The following is a 20,635-nucleotide window of genomic DNA, read 5'->3' on the forward strand; positions in this document are numbered from 1 at the left end:
TTCAAAGGCATCAATTCCATTTCAGTCTCTTTATTCATTGTGCAGCTTTCACATGCAAATGGGATGATGGAAAATACTGTGGCGCAGACAGGCTCACCTTAGTCCTCCAAGTAGCATCTCTGCTTTTTAACACTTTCTGCAGCAGGTTACCCCAATCAGTGCTTCATTTGATTTCCTGGCTGCTGCTTCCCTGGGTGGTGTTTGTAGATCCAGGTAACATGAACTGGATTAGGAGAGTCTGCTGTCGGGGACTTCTCTATGCTGAAGTGCAAAGATGTCAGTCTAGAGACTAAAGTGCATGTGATCCAGGTCATGGTCTGTGCTATTACTTGCTATGCATCAGAGAGCTGGACAATGACTACGGATGAAAGAAGAATTGACGCCTTTGAGTTGTGGTGCTGGAGAAGAGTATTGAACATACCACGAACTGGCAAGAGAACAAACAGGTCTGTTCTGGAGAGGGTGAAACCAACTTGCTCTCTGGAGGCAAGAATCTTGAAGCTCCTTCTCACACACTTTGGGCATATTGCCAGGAGGGACCAGACGTTGGAGAATGACATCATGCTTGGAAGGGTGGAGAGACAATGCAGGAGAGGAAGACCCTGGAAGAGATGGACAGACACCGTGACTGGGGTAACAGTGGCAGGTGTGTTGGAGACAGTGAGACTGGCTCAGGAGAGGACAGAGTTTAGAGCTATCTTGCGTAGGGTCATTATGAGTTGCAGGCAACTTGACAGCACATAACAACAATTGTCTCAATAACGGAAAGTCATCCAGAACTCGACTAGCTTTACACCTGCTTGGTTTCAGGGGCCTCAGAAATGTCATGAGGACCCTGTCTCGGTCCCACTTCCTCTAGGTTGACTTCCGGGATTGCAAAGTGCTACTTCAAACTGCACCCTCTTAGACATATGCGCAGAAGAGAATAAAGAACAAGAGATTTCTCTGCAGGTACCTGTTCCTGAAGGTTCTATGATGGGCATCAGCACACAATGCCCTGGTCAACCTAGACCTGAGATACATACCTATCACAGAGAGGCAAGGACTTGGCCACTACCATGAGGTGGCTGAGATGCTGTCTAACCCATCAGTCGAGGGTCTTCCTCTCTTTCTCTGACCCTCTGACCGTTCCCGGCATGATGTCTTTTTACAATGACTCGTCCCTCCTGACCACACGCAGTGCGTGAGACAAAGCTTCACCCTCCGGCCTCTAAAGATCACCCCAGTTGCCCTTCCTCCAAGACGCACTTATTCGTTCTTTTGGTGTCCGCAGGATATTCAATACTCTTTACCAATACCGTAAGTCAAAGTTACCGAGTCTTCTCTGGTCTTCCTGATTCGTTGTCAACTTTCACATGCATAAGAAGCAAGTGAAAAATATCATGGCTTAGGTCAGTATTCCTTAGTGTTCAAACTGGGACATGCGTGTGTGTGTTTTTTGTAAAAGTACATATATTTTATAAAATGTAATTTTCTATTTTGACATATTGATATTCTATGTTTAACAAATACTACAAACTTGGGTATATGATATATATCATTTTAGATATTTAATATATTTTTAAAAATACTTCAAACCAAGGACATTTGTTCACAAAATACAAAGCCATTAAGCTTAAAATAATGAAAAATGCTGCCCTTAGCTAAATGTGTTTCCTTCCCTTTTTGGAAAGAGAAGGACCATGGGTGGAGTCTCCACTGTAGGATATCTCATTCAGTAATATACTTACTTCTGAAAATGTTTTAAAGAGAGATTATTTTTTTTTTCTTCAGTTTGACAGCTTTTGCTAAGCATTTTTGTTTAAAGCCTGGAGGTCGATACCATTTCCTCCCAGGAAGGAAGAGGAAGTGGTGGGTGGCCTAGTGATATGGTGATGGTGGCAACCTGACCTCAGTTAACTTAAACTTCACCAGGATGGAAGTGGTGAGGACCCCAATTCAGAGATCTTCCTATGTGACAAGCCCGGGGGAGTTAGGTTTCTGTTTGGCTGTTATGGTTTTTCTACACAACATCTATTTTTAAATAAGACATCTTTCATTTTTTTCCTGAGCGTGCATCCTCTACCTCCCAATGTCCGCTCTATGTCCACTCAACGAAGCGACTGACTGCAAGCCCTTTCCATTGCATTTGGTCACTGAGCAAATATTTCCAGTCAGCCTGCTCATTTCTGATCACCGAGATACTGCAGAGAACAGATACAGCTCAGCCGTCATTACGCTTCCAGACCAACTGGGGAGCCAGGAAGTCTGGGCCAGGGGTAGGATGAGGATAGGGGGGTGGTCCCCTAAGATCCAAGATCTGAGGGGCCACTAAACTCTCAGCCATCATGATAAACATTAACAAAATAATAACTTGGTGCATTGTTAAAAAAATGCAAAATTGAATCCAGATTTCTTGGAATCACTGGATGAACCCCAAAAACTATTGCCCTGAGATATAACTGTTAAACCTTAAACCAAAGGAAAGTGTCCCATGAAGTGTTCCACATCAAGCCATTCAACTCCCTGCCTTTGGAAGGGTCCAACTAAGCTGAGCCTGCACTGGGCTTCCAAGGCTGTGAGTCACACAGAAGAGACTCACCAGGGGCCACTGGTGGACTTAAACCAACACACCGAAGCTACAGACCAGCCCACACAAGCTCCTAAGCCAAGCAGCAGTGCAGGATAACGAGGAAGGAATAACTGCACAGACGGACAAAGCAGCTCAAAAGGTAGATGGGAAACGAGGTGGCTGCGAGCTTATGTTAAGGGGGAGGAGGAGTTCAGAAACAGGCAGGCGAGAATGGACGCACACCTTGAGCAAGTCATCAGTGCCACGCAGGGTGCGTGTGGAGAGGGCTGGCCTGGCCTGTGTGTTGTGCTGTGTGTACCCTTCTCCACAAAGGAAATACACAAAGACTTCATGCCAAAACGTCGTACAGAAGGAAAAAAAAACCCAATGAAATTTACAGCAGGAAGTGATCCACACCGTGAGAGATGGGGCAAGGTGGGGGCTAGCGCACTGGGACCTGTGCTGTTGGAGGGGTCAGGAAAGGTCCTCTGAGGAGGGGACCCAGGAACCAGCACAGTCACCTGAGGGGGTGGTAGAGGGAGTTTGGGGCTTGACGTGCTGGCCTTTGAGTTGGTCAAGTGCTTAATCACTGCACCACTTGTTGTTAGGTCCACAGAGTCGGCCCCGACACCTAGGGCCCCATCTACGTAGAACCCAGCCAGTCAAACAACCCTGAGCCTTCTGCACGGACTCAGCTGGCTCTCACCACCGCAGCTGTCACTGGCCACTCCATCTCCTCGAGGACCTTCTCTTACACCGACTCTCTGCTTTATCTAGTGACCTTCTCCAGGACCTGGTGGTTCCTTCAGGTAACACGAACACAGTAAATAAAAGGTCACTGCTGTTGAGCTAACACTGACTCAGCTGATTGTCCAGTGGGCTTCTAAGGATAGGAACAGGGCAGGTGGAGATTGCACATTCTTCTCCTGAGAAGTTGGTGGTGGATTCAAACCAGCGGAGGACATCGTCTTTGCATTAGCAGTGCAACTCCCTACAGACTAAGCCACCAGAGCCCCCCACACAAGCTGCACTAAGGTTCCAGAAATATTTGCTTGGCTATCTCCTTATAACAGTGCGCTTTCCCCCACTCGTCTCCCCCTCAATCCTTCTCTCTCATTATGGTCGAGTTGAAATTGACTCATAGCTGACCCTCCAGTGGGATTCCAAGGCTGCAAATTGCACAGGAGGAGATTTCCCATCTTTCTCTCCAGGAAGAGCTGATGGATTCGAACCATCTGCCTTTGGGTTGGTAGCACAGCGCATTGCCACTACCCCATTAGCGCACCCTCCAGGGCTCCTGTTGTTTTTAAGTGCTGTCGAGTTGAGTACATCTCACAGAGACCCTCCGAACCACAGATCTGAGCCCTGTCCTCATCATCTCTGACACACTTGAGCCCATTGCTGCAGTCACTGTGTCAATCCACCTTGAGGGTCTTCCTCTCTTTCCCAAGCATGATGTCCCTTTCCAAGGAAGAGTCTCTCCTAGCAAAATGCCCAAAGTACATGAAACTCCACAATCCTTCTCTCCAAGGAGCACTCTGGTTTCACTTTCGCCAGGGCTTATCTGTTCTGTTGGCAGTCCATAGGATGGATGGATACTCCGCACTCTTCTCCACCACCACAGCTCAGAGGCATCAATTCTCCTGTCGACCTTATTCATTGTCCAGCTCTCGGATGCACATCAGGTAACTGGAAAGACTATGCTTGAATCAGGTTCACCTTAGGCTGTAGACTGACATCATTGCTTTTCAGGACTTTGGAGAGGTCTTGACAGTAGACTTTCCCAATGCACTACGTCTCCAGAAGTTCTGACTGCCGGTACCAAAGGTGTTGTCTGTGGATCTAAGCAAGATGAAATCAGTGAAAATTTCAATCTTTTCTCCATCTGTCACGATGACGCCTATTGGTGCAGTGGTAAAGACGTTTTACTTTCTGATGTTGAGATTCAGTCCTTACTGAAGACTGTAATCTTTGATCTTCTGCAGCAAGCATTTCAAGTCCTCCTCACTTTCGCTGGGCAAGTTTGTGTCATCTGCATAACACAGGTTCTTGATTAGTCTCCTTCCTATTCTGATGCCACAGTTTTCTTCAGAGTTCCGCATCTCGAATGATTTGCTTAGCACGCCGATTGAATGGATACTCTTGATGCACACCTTTCCTGACTCCAAACCATTTAGTGTTCCCTTGCTTGGTTTGAACAGCAGCTTCTTCGTCTGGACAAAGGTTTCATACGAGCATAATTAAATGTGATGGAGTTTCCATTCTTCTCAATGCTAGCTATAATTTACTATGATCCACACCGTCAAATGCCTTTGTAGTCGATACACAAATAGATCCTCTCCTCCTGAGCTGTTAGCAGTTTTACTAGAAAGCGGCATCTTTTTCATGGCCTCATCCCTTCCCCATCTCCTCAAGTCCACACTCTGATAGAGCATAACTGTTGTCCAGGATTTTTGAAAGGGAATGTCCTTTATTGTTCATGCCACTTAGGTCAATGGGAAATGAGACCAAGGACACACCCTGGCCTGCACAGCTGTGAGGACCAAATGGCTCAAATGCAGCTGGCCCCCAAGAGCTGCCAGCTGACGCTAGCTTATGACACAGACTGGCTGTGACCGTGGTTCCAGAAAAGTGCATGGAAGTCTTAGCTGCGCTGGTCTGAGGCACAGAGCGGCCTCGAGAGCGACACTCAGAAAGAGGAAGAGGGAGGCCGCAGCCGCACACAGCTGGCACCACTGGTCGCAGCAGCTGGTGTGCCGGGTGATGTGGACAGCGATGCATCTGCGGTCACCCGGGCTTGGCTGAGCCCGTGTCTCATCTTCCACTGCTGTGAGCCACGGCCCCAGTGTGACCGAGGGTTGGGGGGTGGCATCAGTGACCTGAGAAAGTGCGCACATCCAACCTCTAGAGGTCATGGGGAGGACCAAGTGCTAGGACACTTCCAAGTCTGCATTGTGAGGTGGAGATTTAACAAACCAAACTAAAGCCCACTGCCATTGGGGCCATCCTGACCTGGGCCACCCTGCAGGACACAGGACCACTGTCCCACAGGGTTTCCGGGGCCCAGAAGGGTCTGTGGTTGCGTCTCATGAACGATTTACAGCCTGGGAGAACCGACAGTGCTTGCCCTAAAGGGGTACCAAGTCCACGGCAGTGGGTGATCTTTACAGCAACAGACTGTGGCATCTGTCGCCCTCAGACAGTGTGGCTGGGGGGATCGAACTGTCAACCTTTTGGTCGGCAGCCTAACATTTAACTCACTGCACCACCGGGCCTCTTTGGAGTGAATAAAAAGCAGCTGTTTCTCCTTTTCTCCCCCAAATGAAGGAGGTAAGGGCAGATCTATCCGCTGGAACAAGCACTGCTTCCCCGGCCTGAGCATCCTGTTCCTGCCGCCCCCGCTGTGTCCTTGGGCACAGGGCACGGCCACGCCTGCGTCCCCCTCACTGGGCGCGGTGACGCCTGGGTCCCCCCTTGGCGCTCTCACTGCACGTGACCACTCCTGGGTCCCCCCTCACTGGAGGCAGCCACGCCTGGACCCCCCTCAGCACTCTCACTACTGGACCCAGCCACCCCGAATCCCCCTGGGCGCTCTCACTCACTAGCACGTGGCCTCCGCTGCCTCATCTGTAAAATGGGATACTAACAGTACTTGGTGAGGGAGAGCTGTGGTGGGGTGGTTAAAGCACTCAGTCACTAAAGGAAACGTCTGAGGTTTAAAGCCTCAGGCAGCTGCGTGGTGGGACACAGACATACACTCTCTCCACTGACTGCTTCCCAGATCCCCTGTGAGTTCGCTCAGGTCAGGGGCCCAGCTTTCAGGCAGCTTCACGGGAGGAAAGATCTGGCCTCCGCCCCATAGAGATCACCTCTGGGCTCTACGCTGTCATCTCCGGGTTGCTAAGACTCAGGAAAAAATAGCAACAATAGCATTTAGCTGTTTTCAACGAATGGAAAAAGCAAGCAAACCCTGCCACTGCGGGTTCTGGCGCTGAGCAACCCGCTCAGAGCCGAGCCCCTACTTCCAAGGCTGTAAAACTCTACAGGAAGAGGTTGCCTCTGTCTCCCCCACAGAGCAGCCGGTGGGCTTGAAGCACCGACCTCTTGGTCAGCAGTCAAATGCCTTCGCCCAGGGCCACCAGTGAGCTTGGTCTCTGCATAAGGCGTTTTTCAGCCTTTTATACCAACTGTTCTGAAACCTCCTCCCGGCATGTGGCTACTAGGAGCTGCTGGCATGTCAGCTCTGACCCCCTAAGTTCAGGGGATGAGCTGCGCAGTGGGTTCTGGAGCCGCGGACTTCTGGAAGCAGTTTGCCAGGCCTTTCTATTGAAGAGCCCGTGTTCTTGTCTTGCTGTGGAGTGTGGAGTTGGAGCAGACTCATAGCTGGCGCTCCGGTGGGTTTTCAGAGGCAGTATATTGCACGGGAGGAGACTGCCCACCTTTCTCCTGTGGAGCCGCTGGAGGATTCAAACTGGGTACCTTTGGGTTGGCAGTGCAGCTCCTTACTGCGTAGCCCCCAGGGTTCCGGTGCCTTTCAGTCAGGAGGCAGCGCCTAACCATTTGCACCCCCAGTTGTGCTGATGAATGAAGACTAGTGCCCATCCTCATGAAGGGTACACTATGGATCGCTGGAGTAAAAAAAGAAAAAGCCAGTGACAGATTGAGTCTTTTCATTCCCATTAATTGCAGTAACAGGAATCCTATGCTTTTGACTGAAGCTGTCGCTTCTTCCTATTTGGTTGGGACAGACCATTACTATTGATTTAGGGGATGATTTTGCTTTTATTGTTTCACCAGGTAAAAAAATGTCCCATCGTAACATTTAATCACAAAGAAAGCCTTATTGTAGGCTTGGAGTCCCTGGGTGCTGCAAAAAACAAAAGAAGGGTACTGGGTCAATACCCACAGAGGTTCCCTGAAAGGAAGGTCCAGAGATGATCTTCTGAGAAGTTACAGCATGAAAACCTTTCGGAGCAGTTCTGCTTGGACACATGGGGTGCCCGTGGTAACAGTCTGGTGAGATATAGTTGGAGAAAGTGCAGCCTGGGTGTCCATGGAGGCAAGCGTGGTGAACGTCGTCTCACACACATCGGGCATGTTGTCAGCAGGCACCAGACCTTAGGAAAGACATCACGCTGGGAAAAGCAGAGGTCCAGCAAAAGAGAGGAAGACCCTTCACGAGATGAACTGGCACAACGGGGGCCACCGCGGGCTTGAGAACAGCAGAGACTGTGAGGATAGCACAGGACAGGCTGAAGTCCCAATCTGTTGTTGACAGGGCTGCCATGAGTTGGAGTCGGCTCGATGGCACCTAACAGTGACATCTGCAGACTAGCAGACTGGTCTCCTCTAATGTTTATAATAAGGAACAGATCAAGGGTCAGGAGAAGACTGCAACCCCAGACTGCAGCGGTGACTTTGCAAGAGACTCGGTTCCTCCTTGTTGTAGATCCAGGACAACCCATCTAATGGAAATGACATGGGGAACAATTTTCAGAATTACACCTGCTCCTTAACTAGGCAGGAGCTCTGGTGGCCTAGTGGTAAGAAGCTATGCTACAATCTCAAAGGCACGTAGTTCGAATCCACCAACTGCGCAATCTCCTCTTGTGCAACTTCTACCTCTGAAAACACCCTGGGGGATCAGCTAGGGGTCGGTTCTGACTTGACGGCACACAACCACAACCACTACTTAATTGGGGAAGGAAAGAAGCCAATCTAATACCAGAAATTGTCAGGTTTCCTGGAGTGGAAAGGCAGAAGGTCAGCTAAAGAGAGGAAGAACCTCAACCAGATGGATTGCCAGGGTGACTGCTGCAATGGACCCGAGAGGGTCCAGGACCATGAGGATGGACAGGCCAGGACAGGGTTCAGATCTGCTGTTCACAAGGCTGCTGTGAGTCATGCTTGACCGGACAGCACCTAACAACAACTCGCGTGGATTCGAGGAAGCCTGGTGGCACAGGGGTTAAGTGCGCGCCTGTCGCCAAAAGCCCGGTGGTTTGGACCTGCCTGCGAGAGAACAATGCGGCAGTCTGCTTGCACGGAGACTGCAGCTCGGTCACCCCGTGTTGTGCAGCAGTTCTACTCTGTCCTACAAGGTCCACAGGAGAGAACTCAGGGTTTGCTCACTCCCCAGAATCTCCCGGAAGACCACTTCATAGGACTGGCTGCGACGGCTTAGGCCACAGCTAGCATTTCCGAGAGAAGTGTCGCCTTGCTGTCAGAGGCTCTGACTCACAGCAAGCCCACATCCAACCCACGGCAAGGCTGCCCACTCCTGTGCCCTCCTCACAACGTTGCTATGTTTGTGCTCGTTGCTACGGTTGCTGTTCGAGTTCTTCCTCTTTCTGCTGACCCTCTTGTTAAGGTATTTTTAAATGGTGATTTCACCAAGTTTACAAACTGGTTTTCCATTCACTTAATCATACACAAGCAGTCATTTGAAGTGCCACTCTTGACCTCCCCCTAAACGGAACAAAGAAAGGGAAGGAAGAGTAAAATGTATTGAACAATTGTTCTGAAAAACTGATGGCCTTGAAATTCAACTTTCATAACTTTAGACCAAAAGAGCTAGATGGTGCCTGGCTGTCACTGAGCGTGGCTATCACTCTAAGAAGAATAGTAGCAGACCATCCTGGACAGAGTTGGGGGAACTGTGGAACAAAATGCAAAACCATAAAAAAAGGCTAAGATCAATGGTGCTGGGCTGTAGTTTCTGTGTATCGTCCAGTTGGAACTGACCCATAGCTGACCCTCTGGCTGGTTTTCAGAGGCAGCTAATGGTACAGAAGGAGACTGCCCATCCTTTTCCCAGAGAGCAGCTGATGGATTTGAACCGCACGCCTTTAGGATCGCAGCGTAGCTTCTTGCCACTAGACCACCAGAACTACTCTGGTGCTTTGTATAACCCCCAATACTTGGACCCTTAGTCATTCTTCCAACCTGGATAAAAGCTCATCTCTGCGTCTCAACTTTCAGATAAATAACAGGACAATCAGGTGAACAATAACACCAGGAAGCATTCACTCCTTAGATTAATCAACTGTATGATGTCAAAAGAGGATTTACGTAAGGCTAAAGCCCAGAAGACAGAAAGGAGGAAGAGAAGGAGCATTGATGTGAATGAGAAGGGCTGGAGTAGGGAGAGTGTGATTACGTGAAAGGCATTGGATTAGCAAGGAGTTGGAAGCAACCTAAATGCCCATCAACAAACGAATGGGTAGAGAAGCCGGGGTATATTCGCACAATGGAATACTACGCTGCATTGAAAAACAAGGAACTCATGCAATATTATTCAAAATGGGTGACCCTGGAGGACATTATGCTGAGTGAGGTATCTCAGTCACAAAGGGACAAATGCTATATGGTGCCACTGTTGTAGAATGAGGCTGGCATCGGGGTGGGGGCAAGACTGAGAAAAACTGGATGAAATATGTTTACAGCATTGAAGTCTATGGGGGAGAGGATAGTTTAAAAGTATTATATTTTAGGGCATTATGTTTATCGTAGGAGTACGCAATGAGGGTTGCAGAGTGGATTATATTTGGGGTTGGGGGTGGGATTGGGGGAGGTGGGGGGATTGTGTACCAATGAGGGAGTTTTTCTTTTGCTTTTCAAGGAGAGAAGCAAAGGGGGGGGGGTCGGCGGGGAGAAGAGGGCAAAAATGAATGAATGGAATTCCAAAATCTCTGCAGATGTTCACTGAAATGAAAAATAAATAAATTAAAATGCAAAAAAAAAGTGTATGGATGATGGAATAAAAAACCCAACATATTTTGTAAATGTTCATTCAAATGAAACATCATCTAATGTAAGGAAAGACTAAAATCACTTGTAAACTTTCACTGAGATGAAAAGCCCTTTTTCCTTTTTAAAAAGTCCTCTTCTGGCTGCGTTATGTCACTCTGGTGGCTTGGCCCGTAGGGAGTTGTGCTAACGCAAAAGGTGGCACGTCTGGTGCTTCGACTTCGAGGGAGAAACATGACACTTTCCTCCCGTGCAATTGGCAGCAGGGTCTCGGTTCCGATCTCCTGCGGAGTCCGGGGTTATTTCAGCACAGCGTCCTCCGGGTTCGTCCATGGGTGTGGATGCGCCCGGACAGGGGGGGCCTGGAAGTCCTTTCTTTATCCATTTATTGATTCTTTATCCTTTGTTGATCGCTATGTGGGCGGCTTCCTTCACTTCGCGGTTGTAAAGCGTGGCCCTGGTTTAAACAGAGGATGTGAACCGGCTGGGTCGGTTCTGTTAACACGCCATCAGGACCCTCCGGGGACCACGCAGTGTAAGCGGCACAGACGCACGTGGCCGGGGCGCCGCTGGCCGCTGGCCGGAGGGTGGGCGGGACGGTGACCGAGCGCGGACAGCGAGGACGCCGCAGAGCGGTGGGAACGAGCCCCGGCCGCACACCCCCCCCACGGGTCCCAGAACTCACCGCGCCGCGGGGCCACGCCCACGCCTAGCAACACTCTCCATGGCAACCGCGGCGTGGCAACGGCGCTTCCAAGACGCGCAGCGCGGCGGGAGTGTGCGTCATCGTGGCGCGCCGGAAGTCGCGCTCTCGTCGGCGTCGACCGCGGAAGTGCCGGCAGTAGGGTGTTGGTGGCTGCTCCGAGTGCCAGCTTACGATGGGTTGCGACGGAGGAACTATTCCCAAGAGGCACGAACTGGTGAAAGGGCCCAAGAAGGTTGAGAAGGTCAGAGACATGGGTCCAGCGGGGCGGCGGGGGTCGGTGGGGTGGCAGACGCCCTCGGGGCGCGACGCGAGGTAGGAAGGGGGGACCCAGGAGTCCACTAGCGGCTGCGCCCGCTTGTTCCCGTTCGACTGGGCGACTCAGCGACCCCGTGAACAGATCTGAGCCTTGTCCTATTCCTTGCCATCCTCACGATCTGCCGTGCTCAAGCCCATTGTTGCGGTCTCTCTATGTCTGTCTCGTTAAACATCGTCCCCTCTTTCTCTGAACATCTGCTTTTCCAGTTATGATATCTTTTTCCCAAGAACTGACACCTTTTGACAACTTTCGCAGAGTGCATGAGATGTAGGTTTACCATCTTTGCTTCAGTTTGCACTTCCTCCAGGACAGACTTCTTTCGTTATTTCGCAGTCCAAGAGATAGTACTCTTCTGCAACACCGCAATCCAAAGGCATTGATTCTTCAGTCTTCCTTGTTAACTCTGTCCAACTTTCAGATGAGTAGGAAGCAATTGAAGGTACCATGACTTGGATCGGGCAGAACTTAGTCTTCAAATTGGCATCCCTGATCCTTAGCACTTTAACGAAGTTCTTGACAGCCTGTTTTCTCAGTGCAGCATGTCTTTTGATTTTTTTTTTAACTTCTACGATTGGCAGCATCATGATAGATGGTAAAGAGATTGAGATTGTTCACTGCTTCAGTTTGCTTGGCTCCACAGTCAACACTCTTGGCACCAGCAGCCAGGAAATTAAAAGATGAATTGCACTGGGGAAGTCTATTATCAGAGACCTTTCCAAGGTACTGAGGAGCAACAATGTCAGTCTGGAGACTAAGGTGCACCTGATACAGGCCATGGTCTTTGCCATTACTTACTATGCATCAGAAAGCTGGACAGTTACTGGGGATGAGAGAAGGAGAGTTGTTGCCTTTGAGCTCTGGTGCTGGAGAAGAGTATTGAATATACCGTGGACTGCTAGGATAACAAACAGTTTCATCCTGGAGAGGGTGAAGCTGGGCTGCTCCTTGGAGGCAAGGATTTTGAAGCTCTGTCATACTTTTGGACATGTTGCAAGGCGGGATCGATCCTTGGAGAGGGACGTCATGCTTGGGAGGGTGGAGGGACAGCACAGGAGAGGAAGACCCTTGGTGAGATGGATTGAATCCATCACTGGGGTAATAGGGTAGATGTGTCAGAGACAATAAGATTGGCAAAACGTAGAGGAAGGTTTAGGGCTGTTGTACATAGGGTCGCTATGAGTTGCAGGCGACTCGACAGCACATAACAGCAACAACAACAACAGCAACTACCAAGGGATTGTGGAGCTAAAGATGAAAATAATAACAATAACAGTATATAGGCAGAGTACCGTTGCTCCATAGAGTTTCCAAGGCTATGAATTTTAATAGAAGCAGAATGCAGAATGCTTCGTCTTTTTCCCACAGAATGGCTGGTGCGTTCATACTCGTGACCTTGCAGTTACCAGCTGAACACTTAACCACCAGAACAAGATAAAGAGTTAAGAAAAGACTCTAGGGGAATAAAGGTCTGTAAGCGGGGAGAGGAAACAAAATTTTAAATCTTTGCATAAGGGTTGTTTATTGCCTTTCTCCCTTTTTCCGGCTCTCCCAAGGATTTGAGTTAGTAAAGATCTGCAGGTCAGGAGCCAGAAAGAGAGTCCTCTGGCTTGTTGCTGGCCTCTCTCTCTAGGCTCCGCCATGTCCCTCTTTTGCAGTAGCGGTGTGACTTTTTTTTTTTATTTTTTAATGTATGAGAGTCATTTAAACTGTCAAAGTAGGAATTGAATAGGCTATCAGATAAAGTTGTTGATAGATATTGTATCGAAGACCTACCTGCTGGACGGTCAGCTGTAAGTTTGTTCTTACTTAACAGTACACAGCAACAACAGTTCCAGCAGTTGCATCAAACAGAAGCAGGTGGATTTGAACTGCATGCCTTTTGGATTGCAGCATGGCTTCTTACAACTCCATCATTAGTGCTCTTTAAGTCAAGTTATCACATGAGAACCACGGAAGGTCTCCTGTCAGCATTTTCACCATGTGGATAGAGCCCCCTAGATATGCCCCCTACTGAACCCTTTGTTGCATTGATGGCTTTATAAAGCGTTATGTAGACTTCTGGTAGCCTAGTGGTAAGGAGCTGCAGTGCCAGTCCACAGCTCATCGTTCACAACAGCCAACTCCACAGAGAAAGGTGGGCAATTTAAAGCCTCTAAAAACCCACTGGAGGGTCCGCCATGAGTCGGCTCTGACTCAGTAGCACATAACAATGATGTAGTCTTGTAAGGAGCCCTGGTGTTGGAGAATGTACAGTGTTAGGCTGCTAACTGAAAGGTTGGCATTCAGATCTGCCAGCCGCTCCGTGGGAGAAAAATGGGCAGTTTTGTCCCATGAAGATTAGTAGCCCCAGAAACCTGAGTTAGAATTGACTTTGCAGCCGTGGGTTTTGTTTGGTTTATAGTCTTGTGCCAAGCTTAAGAAACCCTGCTTGTGCTGTGGTTAAAACACTGGGGGCCACTAACTGAGAGATCAGTGGTTCAAACCCACCAGCTGTTCCACAGTGGGAAGATGTGGCACTCAGCTTCTGTAAAGAGTGTTGTTGTGTGCTGTTGCGTAAGAACTGACGCATCTCCAGAAGGTCTGCAGATACAGTAAATTTTACAGGAAGTGATGGCCTGTCTTTCTCCCAAGGTGCAGCTGGTGGATTCGAACCATATGCCTTTGTGTTAGCAGCAATAAATCCTTACTACTAAGCCACCAGAGCTCTCTGTAGAGTTGACAGCCTTGGGAGAGAAAGCCCGCTCTGTTCTCCAGTCACTCTGAGTCTGTATGGACTCCATGGCAGCTTTATTTCTGGGGGATTTTTGGTGTCAGTTTTGTGTTTGAGTTTTGGTGGGCTTTTGTTGTTGTTGTTATTTTTATGTGTATCATCATAATTCTTAGTCTAACTTCTGCTACAACTTTTGAGCCCTTCTTTTTGTTAGAATTTAATCTTGACACCCACCTCCCACCCCCATGTGACCTTCTGAGTTACTGTTAAAATATGTGTTAATATGTATATGTAATTTGCACAGAAAATTGAATGATTCAATACAACCATGTCTTTGCACTTGTCACTGTTCCAACAGGCCTTTGCTTGACATACTATTGATTATTTAGAATTGTAAATTTGCTTATCTCTGGTTTAAAAACAAAAATCACTACCGTATGGATTATGAATAAATCTTTTTCTGTAGAACTGTTATTAGTCTTGTGCTTTTCGGAGATGGAAAGTAACTAACGGGACTTTTCTTTTTTTCTTAGGTTGACAAAGATGCAGAGTTAGTGGCCCAGTGGAACTACTGCACTCTAAGTCAGGAAATATTGAGGCGGCCGATAGTTGCCTGTGAGCTTGGCAGGTAGGAGCCCTTTGGTCGGATGGAGGTCATTATGTGAGTGTGAAGGAAATGTGTAAATGGAGTTTTGATTCACCAAGTAGGAATCATGCCAGGCAAACCTGTGAGGCCTGGGTTAGCGCCCCTTGTCTCTGAACGTCTCTGCAGCTCTCCGCGGGTTTGACTTGGTCCCCGGGCTGGAGAGGCAGTGCCATCCATAGCTAAGTTCCCAACCTGCACGTGAAGCCAAGACAGGAGCTGAGGGGAGTCTGAGGGAGCCCATGTCCTGGCCGTGTCCTGCCCGACGGGGTGGCTGCTCGCAGCTCAGACAATCGTGGCTGCTTAGGCTGTGAGCCTGGTGTTTCTACAGCTTCTAGTTTGGTTTGATTCTCAAGAAAAATTGACCGTTTACATGAAATCTTTTTATTGTCATTGTGATTTGGAGCACAGTTTACAGAACAAGTAGGTTTTCCGTTCAGCAGTCCATGTGCATTTTGTCTTTGGACGTTGATTTTGACCTTTGCCTTGGTCTTGCCCATGCTGAAAGCTCGTCCAGGTCACGGCTTTCCTGGGACTCTCCGTTTGCTGCCTTTGGTGTTAATGGACTGCCTGCTGTGTGTGCTCTGTGACAGTTGAGCCAGACTGAAGTTTACTTTCCTTATTATTATGGTAAAAATACACTCACCAAAGCATTCACCAAGGCACCAGTATCTTTATTTGTAATTCCGTGGCATTGGTCACATTTGTTGTGATGTGTCAGTGTTGTCATTGTCTTTTCCCAGAATATTAATGGAAAGGCAAAGCCCCCCAACAGACTCTTCCCCTCGGCACCCCTTCCACCTCGTAGCTGTAGTAGTCGTTGGTGCTGTATGTTTGCTGATTTCCTGTGCGTGTGACCACAGTGTTTGTCTTTCCGTGACTGATGAACTTGCTCAGCGTGGTGTTCTCAGGGCCTGTCCGGGTTGTGGCCTCAGGACCTCACGTCTTTTTACCATGGGGTAACACACTGCCGTGTGTAGACCACGTTTTGCGTGTCCGTCACCTGGGGATAGACATTTGCATGGTTTCCGCCTTTTGACCATGATGGACAGTCTGCAGGGGACACCGGTGTCCAGGTTCCCATTTGCATTTCTGCTTTCCCATCTTCTGGCTGTAGACCTGGGATTGGGATTGCTGGGTTGTCTGGTGGGTCAGTGTTCAGCTCGCCGAGGGGCTTCCTGACTGCAGTCTCCCAGGAGCTGTGTCACTTCTGTCCCTACCAATGATGCGTGAGCGCCGGGTGGCACGGAGTCCGTCCTGACTCAGGGCGTCTCTGTCGTCACAGGTGGATCGATGGCATTGGAGTGCTTTGCCCCAGCCACTCCTGGCTTCTCGTGCTGGTTTATTCGAGGGTAGCTTGTGGCCACTTTGCTTTGACAAGTTTGTCATTTCAGGCTCTATAACAAAGATGCCGTCATTGAGTTTCTGCTGGACAAGTCTTCCGACAAGGCCCTTGTGAAGGCAGCGTCTCACATTAAAAGCATCAAGGTAAGCGGGGTGATTCATAGACGCTCCAGGGAGCTCCGTGGTTGCGGCGTGTGTTGTGAGAACTTGGGTTTGTTGAGGCCAGATCCGTAGTCCTGGAGTCCCGGTCCTGCCCAGCCTCCTAATGACGGGAAGAGTCCTGAAATTCCAAAGCAGAAGTTTCTCCAGGTGGCAGATTGTTTTGAAACTTTGCTGTGCACATGGTGAAAGGCATTTTTTTTCCCTCACTGAGTCAGCCGCTCAAGTTTTTCTTTGGAAGACACTTTGGTAGAAGTAGAGGATTTAGAAGTACTTGTCATTAGGTGCCGCGTGGGCTGCCGCGAGGGTTCCCAGGGCTGTGATAAGTGGGGCAAAGCACCAGGTTTTATCCTCAGGAACAGCTGATGGCTCTGAGCCGCACGCCTTTTGGTTCACTGCTGAGCATTTAAGCCCTGTCTGTGTGCTGGCGGTCAGGCTCCCTCTGCTGTGGACTCAGCGCCCAGTCCTCGCTGACTCACCAGTGCGTTCTTGAGGCTGTGAATCACAAGGGGCGAGCTGCCTGTCTCTCCTGCAGAGCTGCTAGTGGATCCAAACCGCCAGAGCAGCGCCACACTGAGTTAACAGAGCTGTGTTCCTGCGCAGTGGAGCTCTGGTGGCCTAGTGGCGAGAAGCTGTGCTGCAAACCCAAAGGCAGGCAGTTCGTATCCACCAGCTGCTCTGCAGGACAAGGTGGACAGTCTCCTATGCAGCTAACTGATCCTGAAAACCCTCTGGAGAGTTGGGTGTGAGGCGGCGACTCGACAGCACACAGCCAAACATGTTAACACGGTCTACAGACTCTGCCGCGAGAAGCTCTGCCTTTAGAATAGATCACTGTGAAAGCGGAGTTTCTCTGCTGATGAGAAGGTCAGGTTGGTAATTAAGATCCTTTCATGAAAGTGGAAAAACATTTTTGGCAAGTGAAGTTTGTTGAGGGGACAAAGTCTAGTCCCTGGGAAAACAGCAGGAAGGGTTCGCGCTGGGATGGTGGGGAAGCCTCACCGACTCCCAGTCACACCTGGCTGTGTGGGACCAGAGCTCAGGTGTGCAGATGCTGGTCAAAAAGTAGGTGGGTTTTCTTTTTTAAAAAAATAAACCCAACCAAACTCCCATCAGGACTTCTGCTTCACTTCTGGGGTCGATTACAGTGTACAGGAAATATTGATTATGGACAAATGAGTAATTCTGAATTGTAGCTAAGAGCCACCTTACAGAAACAGTCATGCTGATTTTCGTTACCTTTGTCCCCAAGAAGGGACTTCCTTTCTGAAAGCCCAGTGGTAGCATGAGTGATCTTACCGCAAAAGTGTGATTAACACTGAAATGTGTTCATACACTTCTGCTCTTAGCAGGACACAACCCCTCCTCACTTCTGTGCGGTGACGTCTGTAACACACTCAAGCACACAGGTTGGCAGCTGAGACTCACCCAGTGGCCCCATGAGAGTCAGACCCGGCGATCTATTCCTATAAGGATTGTGGCGGCCCTACTGTGAGAGCGAGTGTTCTCTGTCCCCAGGGGCAACTCTGAATTGGAGTCAGTGTAACAATATAAAGCATGTAACAGTATAAAGCCAGGGCTCAAATGCTGAAGTAGAGCTTTGAAATCAAATACCTTCTAAACCAGAATTCTTTGAAACCTAAATAGGTACACTTTGCATTGTGGCAGTGTTTCCCGGCTCCTATCCTGCCAGGGCCTCAGTAGGTCTTGGTCTGTAAGTTGCACTGTCCTTCCCACTGTCTGGACCTGCCTCTGAGAATCATCAGGGAGAGTGTGTTCCCTTAAAGGTGGAGCTGATGCCAAGCTGTCTCTTAATGAGGCTGCTTTCAATATCAGAAGTCACAGCTAAAAAAGCAATCTATTACTACAGTAGAAATTGCCTAATGTATTTGTTAGTTGAGGGATTTAAAAAAACAAAACACTGGGGTTTTTAAAATCAAAATGTGTAGCTTCTAATCTATAGAGTCATACTTGACTTGGTCGCACCTAACAGCAACAATAATTTATATTTCTATCAATGAATTGTTGTTGTTTAACAAGCAATTAATTGGTGACCAGAATAAAGGGAGCCCTGGTGCCTTAGTGGTACGGAGTTAAGCGGTCAGCCCAAAGGCAGGCAGTTCAAATCCATCAACTCTTCGTTGGGAGAAAGATGGGCACTGTCCGCCTGGCAGTTTGCAGCCTCTGAAAGCCTGCTGATAGGTCAGCTCTGAGTCAGTTCCAAGCCAAGGGCAGTGAGTTCTTTGAGTGAAAATGAAAGAAACGGAACCAGAATATGTGCTTGCATGGGAAGGGATTAGAATGACATCTTCTCTGTTGACAACGGTGATTATTAAGGCAAAGAATGACTCATTGATTGATATTTTTCCCCCCACAGAATGTGACGGAACTAAAGCTTTCTGATAATCCCGCCTGGGAAGGGGACAAAGGAAACACCAAAGGTGACAAACACGATGACCTCCAGCGGGCGCGCTTCATCTGCCCGGTCGTGGGCCTGGAGATGAACGGGCGGCACAGGTCAGCTGCGGGCAAGGGACAGATGCCGTGGGGTCTGGTCCAGCAGCTGTGGGTGGTTAGGATTTACAAAGTGGCTTAGCAAACAGACGGGCTCTATGGTGTGCTCTCTTAGTGTCCTAATGCCCAAGAGGACAGAGTGCTGGATCCAAGAGTGCCCTTCTGTCCACTGGTGAGATGACTCTTGAGCGCACTCAACTCTGTGCTCGGGGTCTGTTCTCGAAGCCTGAAGACCCAGACTCGGGCGGCTTTGGGCAGCCTCACACATGGTGCCGAGGAGACCTCAGGGGTTACTGGGCCATGTTTTCCTGTGGGAGAGGAAGCAAAGGGCTGACAGTGCCCATCAAGCCAGCCACATTTCCTTATGACTGTAAGCATTCCAGGATGGGAAGCTTGTGTGAGTCATGGCAACTGAGAGCCCTGTCCATGGTGCTGATGGCTGGCCTTACCTCACACTTGACCTGGCCTCTGGGTGGAGCCTCAGAGTCTTACCTGGGGGCTGCTCAGCAGATGGAAGTGGCCTGTGCATTTCCCCTTTAATCAAATAGAACATGGAAGGTGTGAGTAGACGCCTTTCTGTAGACTATCACTCAGCAAAAGCTTCGAGCACCTTCTCTCACCCTTTCAGGCAGATGAGAAATGTCTTTAATACCTGGTAGTCCAGACGGCCCTCTGGAATTGTGTGTGTAAGACACTGCTCACTAAAAGGTAGCATTTTTAAACGATTTTCATTTCCGTTAAAGAGGTCACAGGAGCAGGGAACATCTCAACTAAGAATAAGCTTTTGTTGGCTATAAATAATCACGTGTCACCTTGAGCATTCTGACACGTTTGTGTAAATTGTAATATAAACCCATTGTCGTCAAGTTTGCTTCAGACTTAAAAGTGTCTTTCCAAGGTTGTGACCTTTATAGAAGCAGTCCGCCACATCTCTGTCCCGTGGATCTAAGCCAGCCTTCCACTTAACAGCCACGAGCTAACCACTGTGCCACCAGCACGCCCTCCCAGTGATTTAGCAGTTGGTACATGTGGCCAGCTACACCCGGATACACTGACCTCCACGCTCTTAATGGAACGACAGATTAGTGAAATGATGAGAAGTCGAATTTAAGAACAAAGCCTTTTTGCTTTTAAAGATCGCATTCGTCTGCAACATTACCTGGGAGTGAATCATTTAGGACCCTTCAACACCAGTGTTTCGGTAAAGCAGGAACTCTTCTGGGGAACCAGATTCACTCTAATTAGCCCTGTCCCACTTCTCTCTTCTGGAACACCAGGGTGACCCCAAAAGAGGAATTTAACAGAAACAACCTCAGCTGCGGGTCTTGAGCAGAGGTCACCTGTAACTTCCTCCCTGCATATGGTTGCTCGGTACCATTGTGGCTTCTCGTGTTTTCTCTTTCCATATCTTTGCTAATCTCGCCCCTCTCCTCTTCCCAGCTAAATACGCTTTACCTCTTTTGACTTTGTCCTCCTTTTAGAAATAGACCTTTGGCACTAGGAAATCAAATTTTGGAGGCAAGACTAGTGAGACGTCATCCCTCACATTTGGACATGTTTGCAACAGGGGCCAGTCTGTGGAGAAGAATATGCTTGAAAAGGGTAGGGTCAGCGAAGGAGAGGAAGACCCTCAGCGTGGTGGATGGACACAGGGATTGTAAGAGTGGGCTTCCGTACAGAGACGATTGTGAAGATGGCCTAGACCAGGGTTTCCATCTGTTGTACATAGGGTTGCTGTCAGCTCAGCAGCAGTTAAGTCAGAAGGTTGTATAACTCTATAAAAGTAGAGATTGCTTATATAATAAATGACCTAGATTGTTGTTTTAATCAATACAACAATATTTATTACGTTGTATAGAATAAATACACTCGATTATTGTAGTAAGACAATATCTGTTGTAGTGTATATCATAAGTACACTCGATTGTTGTAGTAAGACAATA

General features: G+C 48.8%; 1 protein-coding gene across 2 annotated transcripts in view; it reads left to right on the forward strand.

The window, feature by feature from the left end:
* Nucleotides 1-11,178: 11,178 nt before the first annotated feature.
* Nucleotides 11,179-20,635, forward strand: part of RTFDC1 (replication termination factor 2 domain containing 1) — a 32,459-nt gene continuing 23,002 nt past the window's right edge. For both annotated transcript variants that reach the window (XM_006881655.1, XM_006881656.1), the window contains exons 1-4: nucleotides 11,179-11,247; nucleotides 14,566-14,660; nucleotides 16,070-16,163; nucleotides 18,556-18,695. In XM_006881655.1, the coding sequence (XP_006881717.1) occupies nucleotides 11,179-11,247; nucleotides 14,566-14,660; nucleotides 16,070-16,163; nucleotides 18,556-18,695 (398 nt within the window). The remainder of the gene's footprint in view (nucleotides 11,248-14,565; nucleotides 14,661-16,069; nucleotides 16,164-18,555; nucleotides 18,696-20,635) is intronic.

Source organism: Elephantulus edwardii, unplaced genomic scaffold, assembly GCF_000299155.1.
Source record: "Elephantulus edwardii isolate Elephantulus edwardi_28Jun2011 unplaced genomic scaffold, EleEdw1.0 scaffold00015, whole genome shotgun sequence".
Classification (NCBI taxonomy): Eukaryota; Metazoa; Chordata; class Mammalia; order Macroscelidea; family Macroscelididae; genus Elephantulus; species Elephantulus edwardii.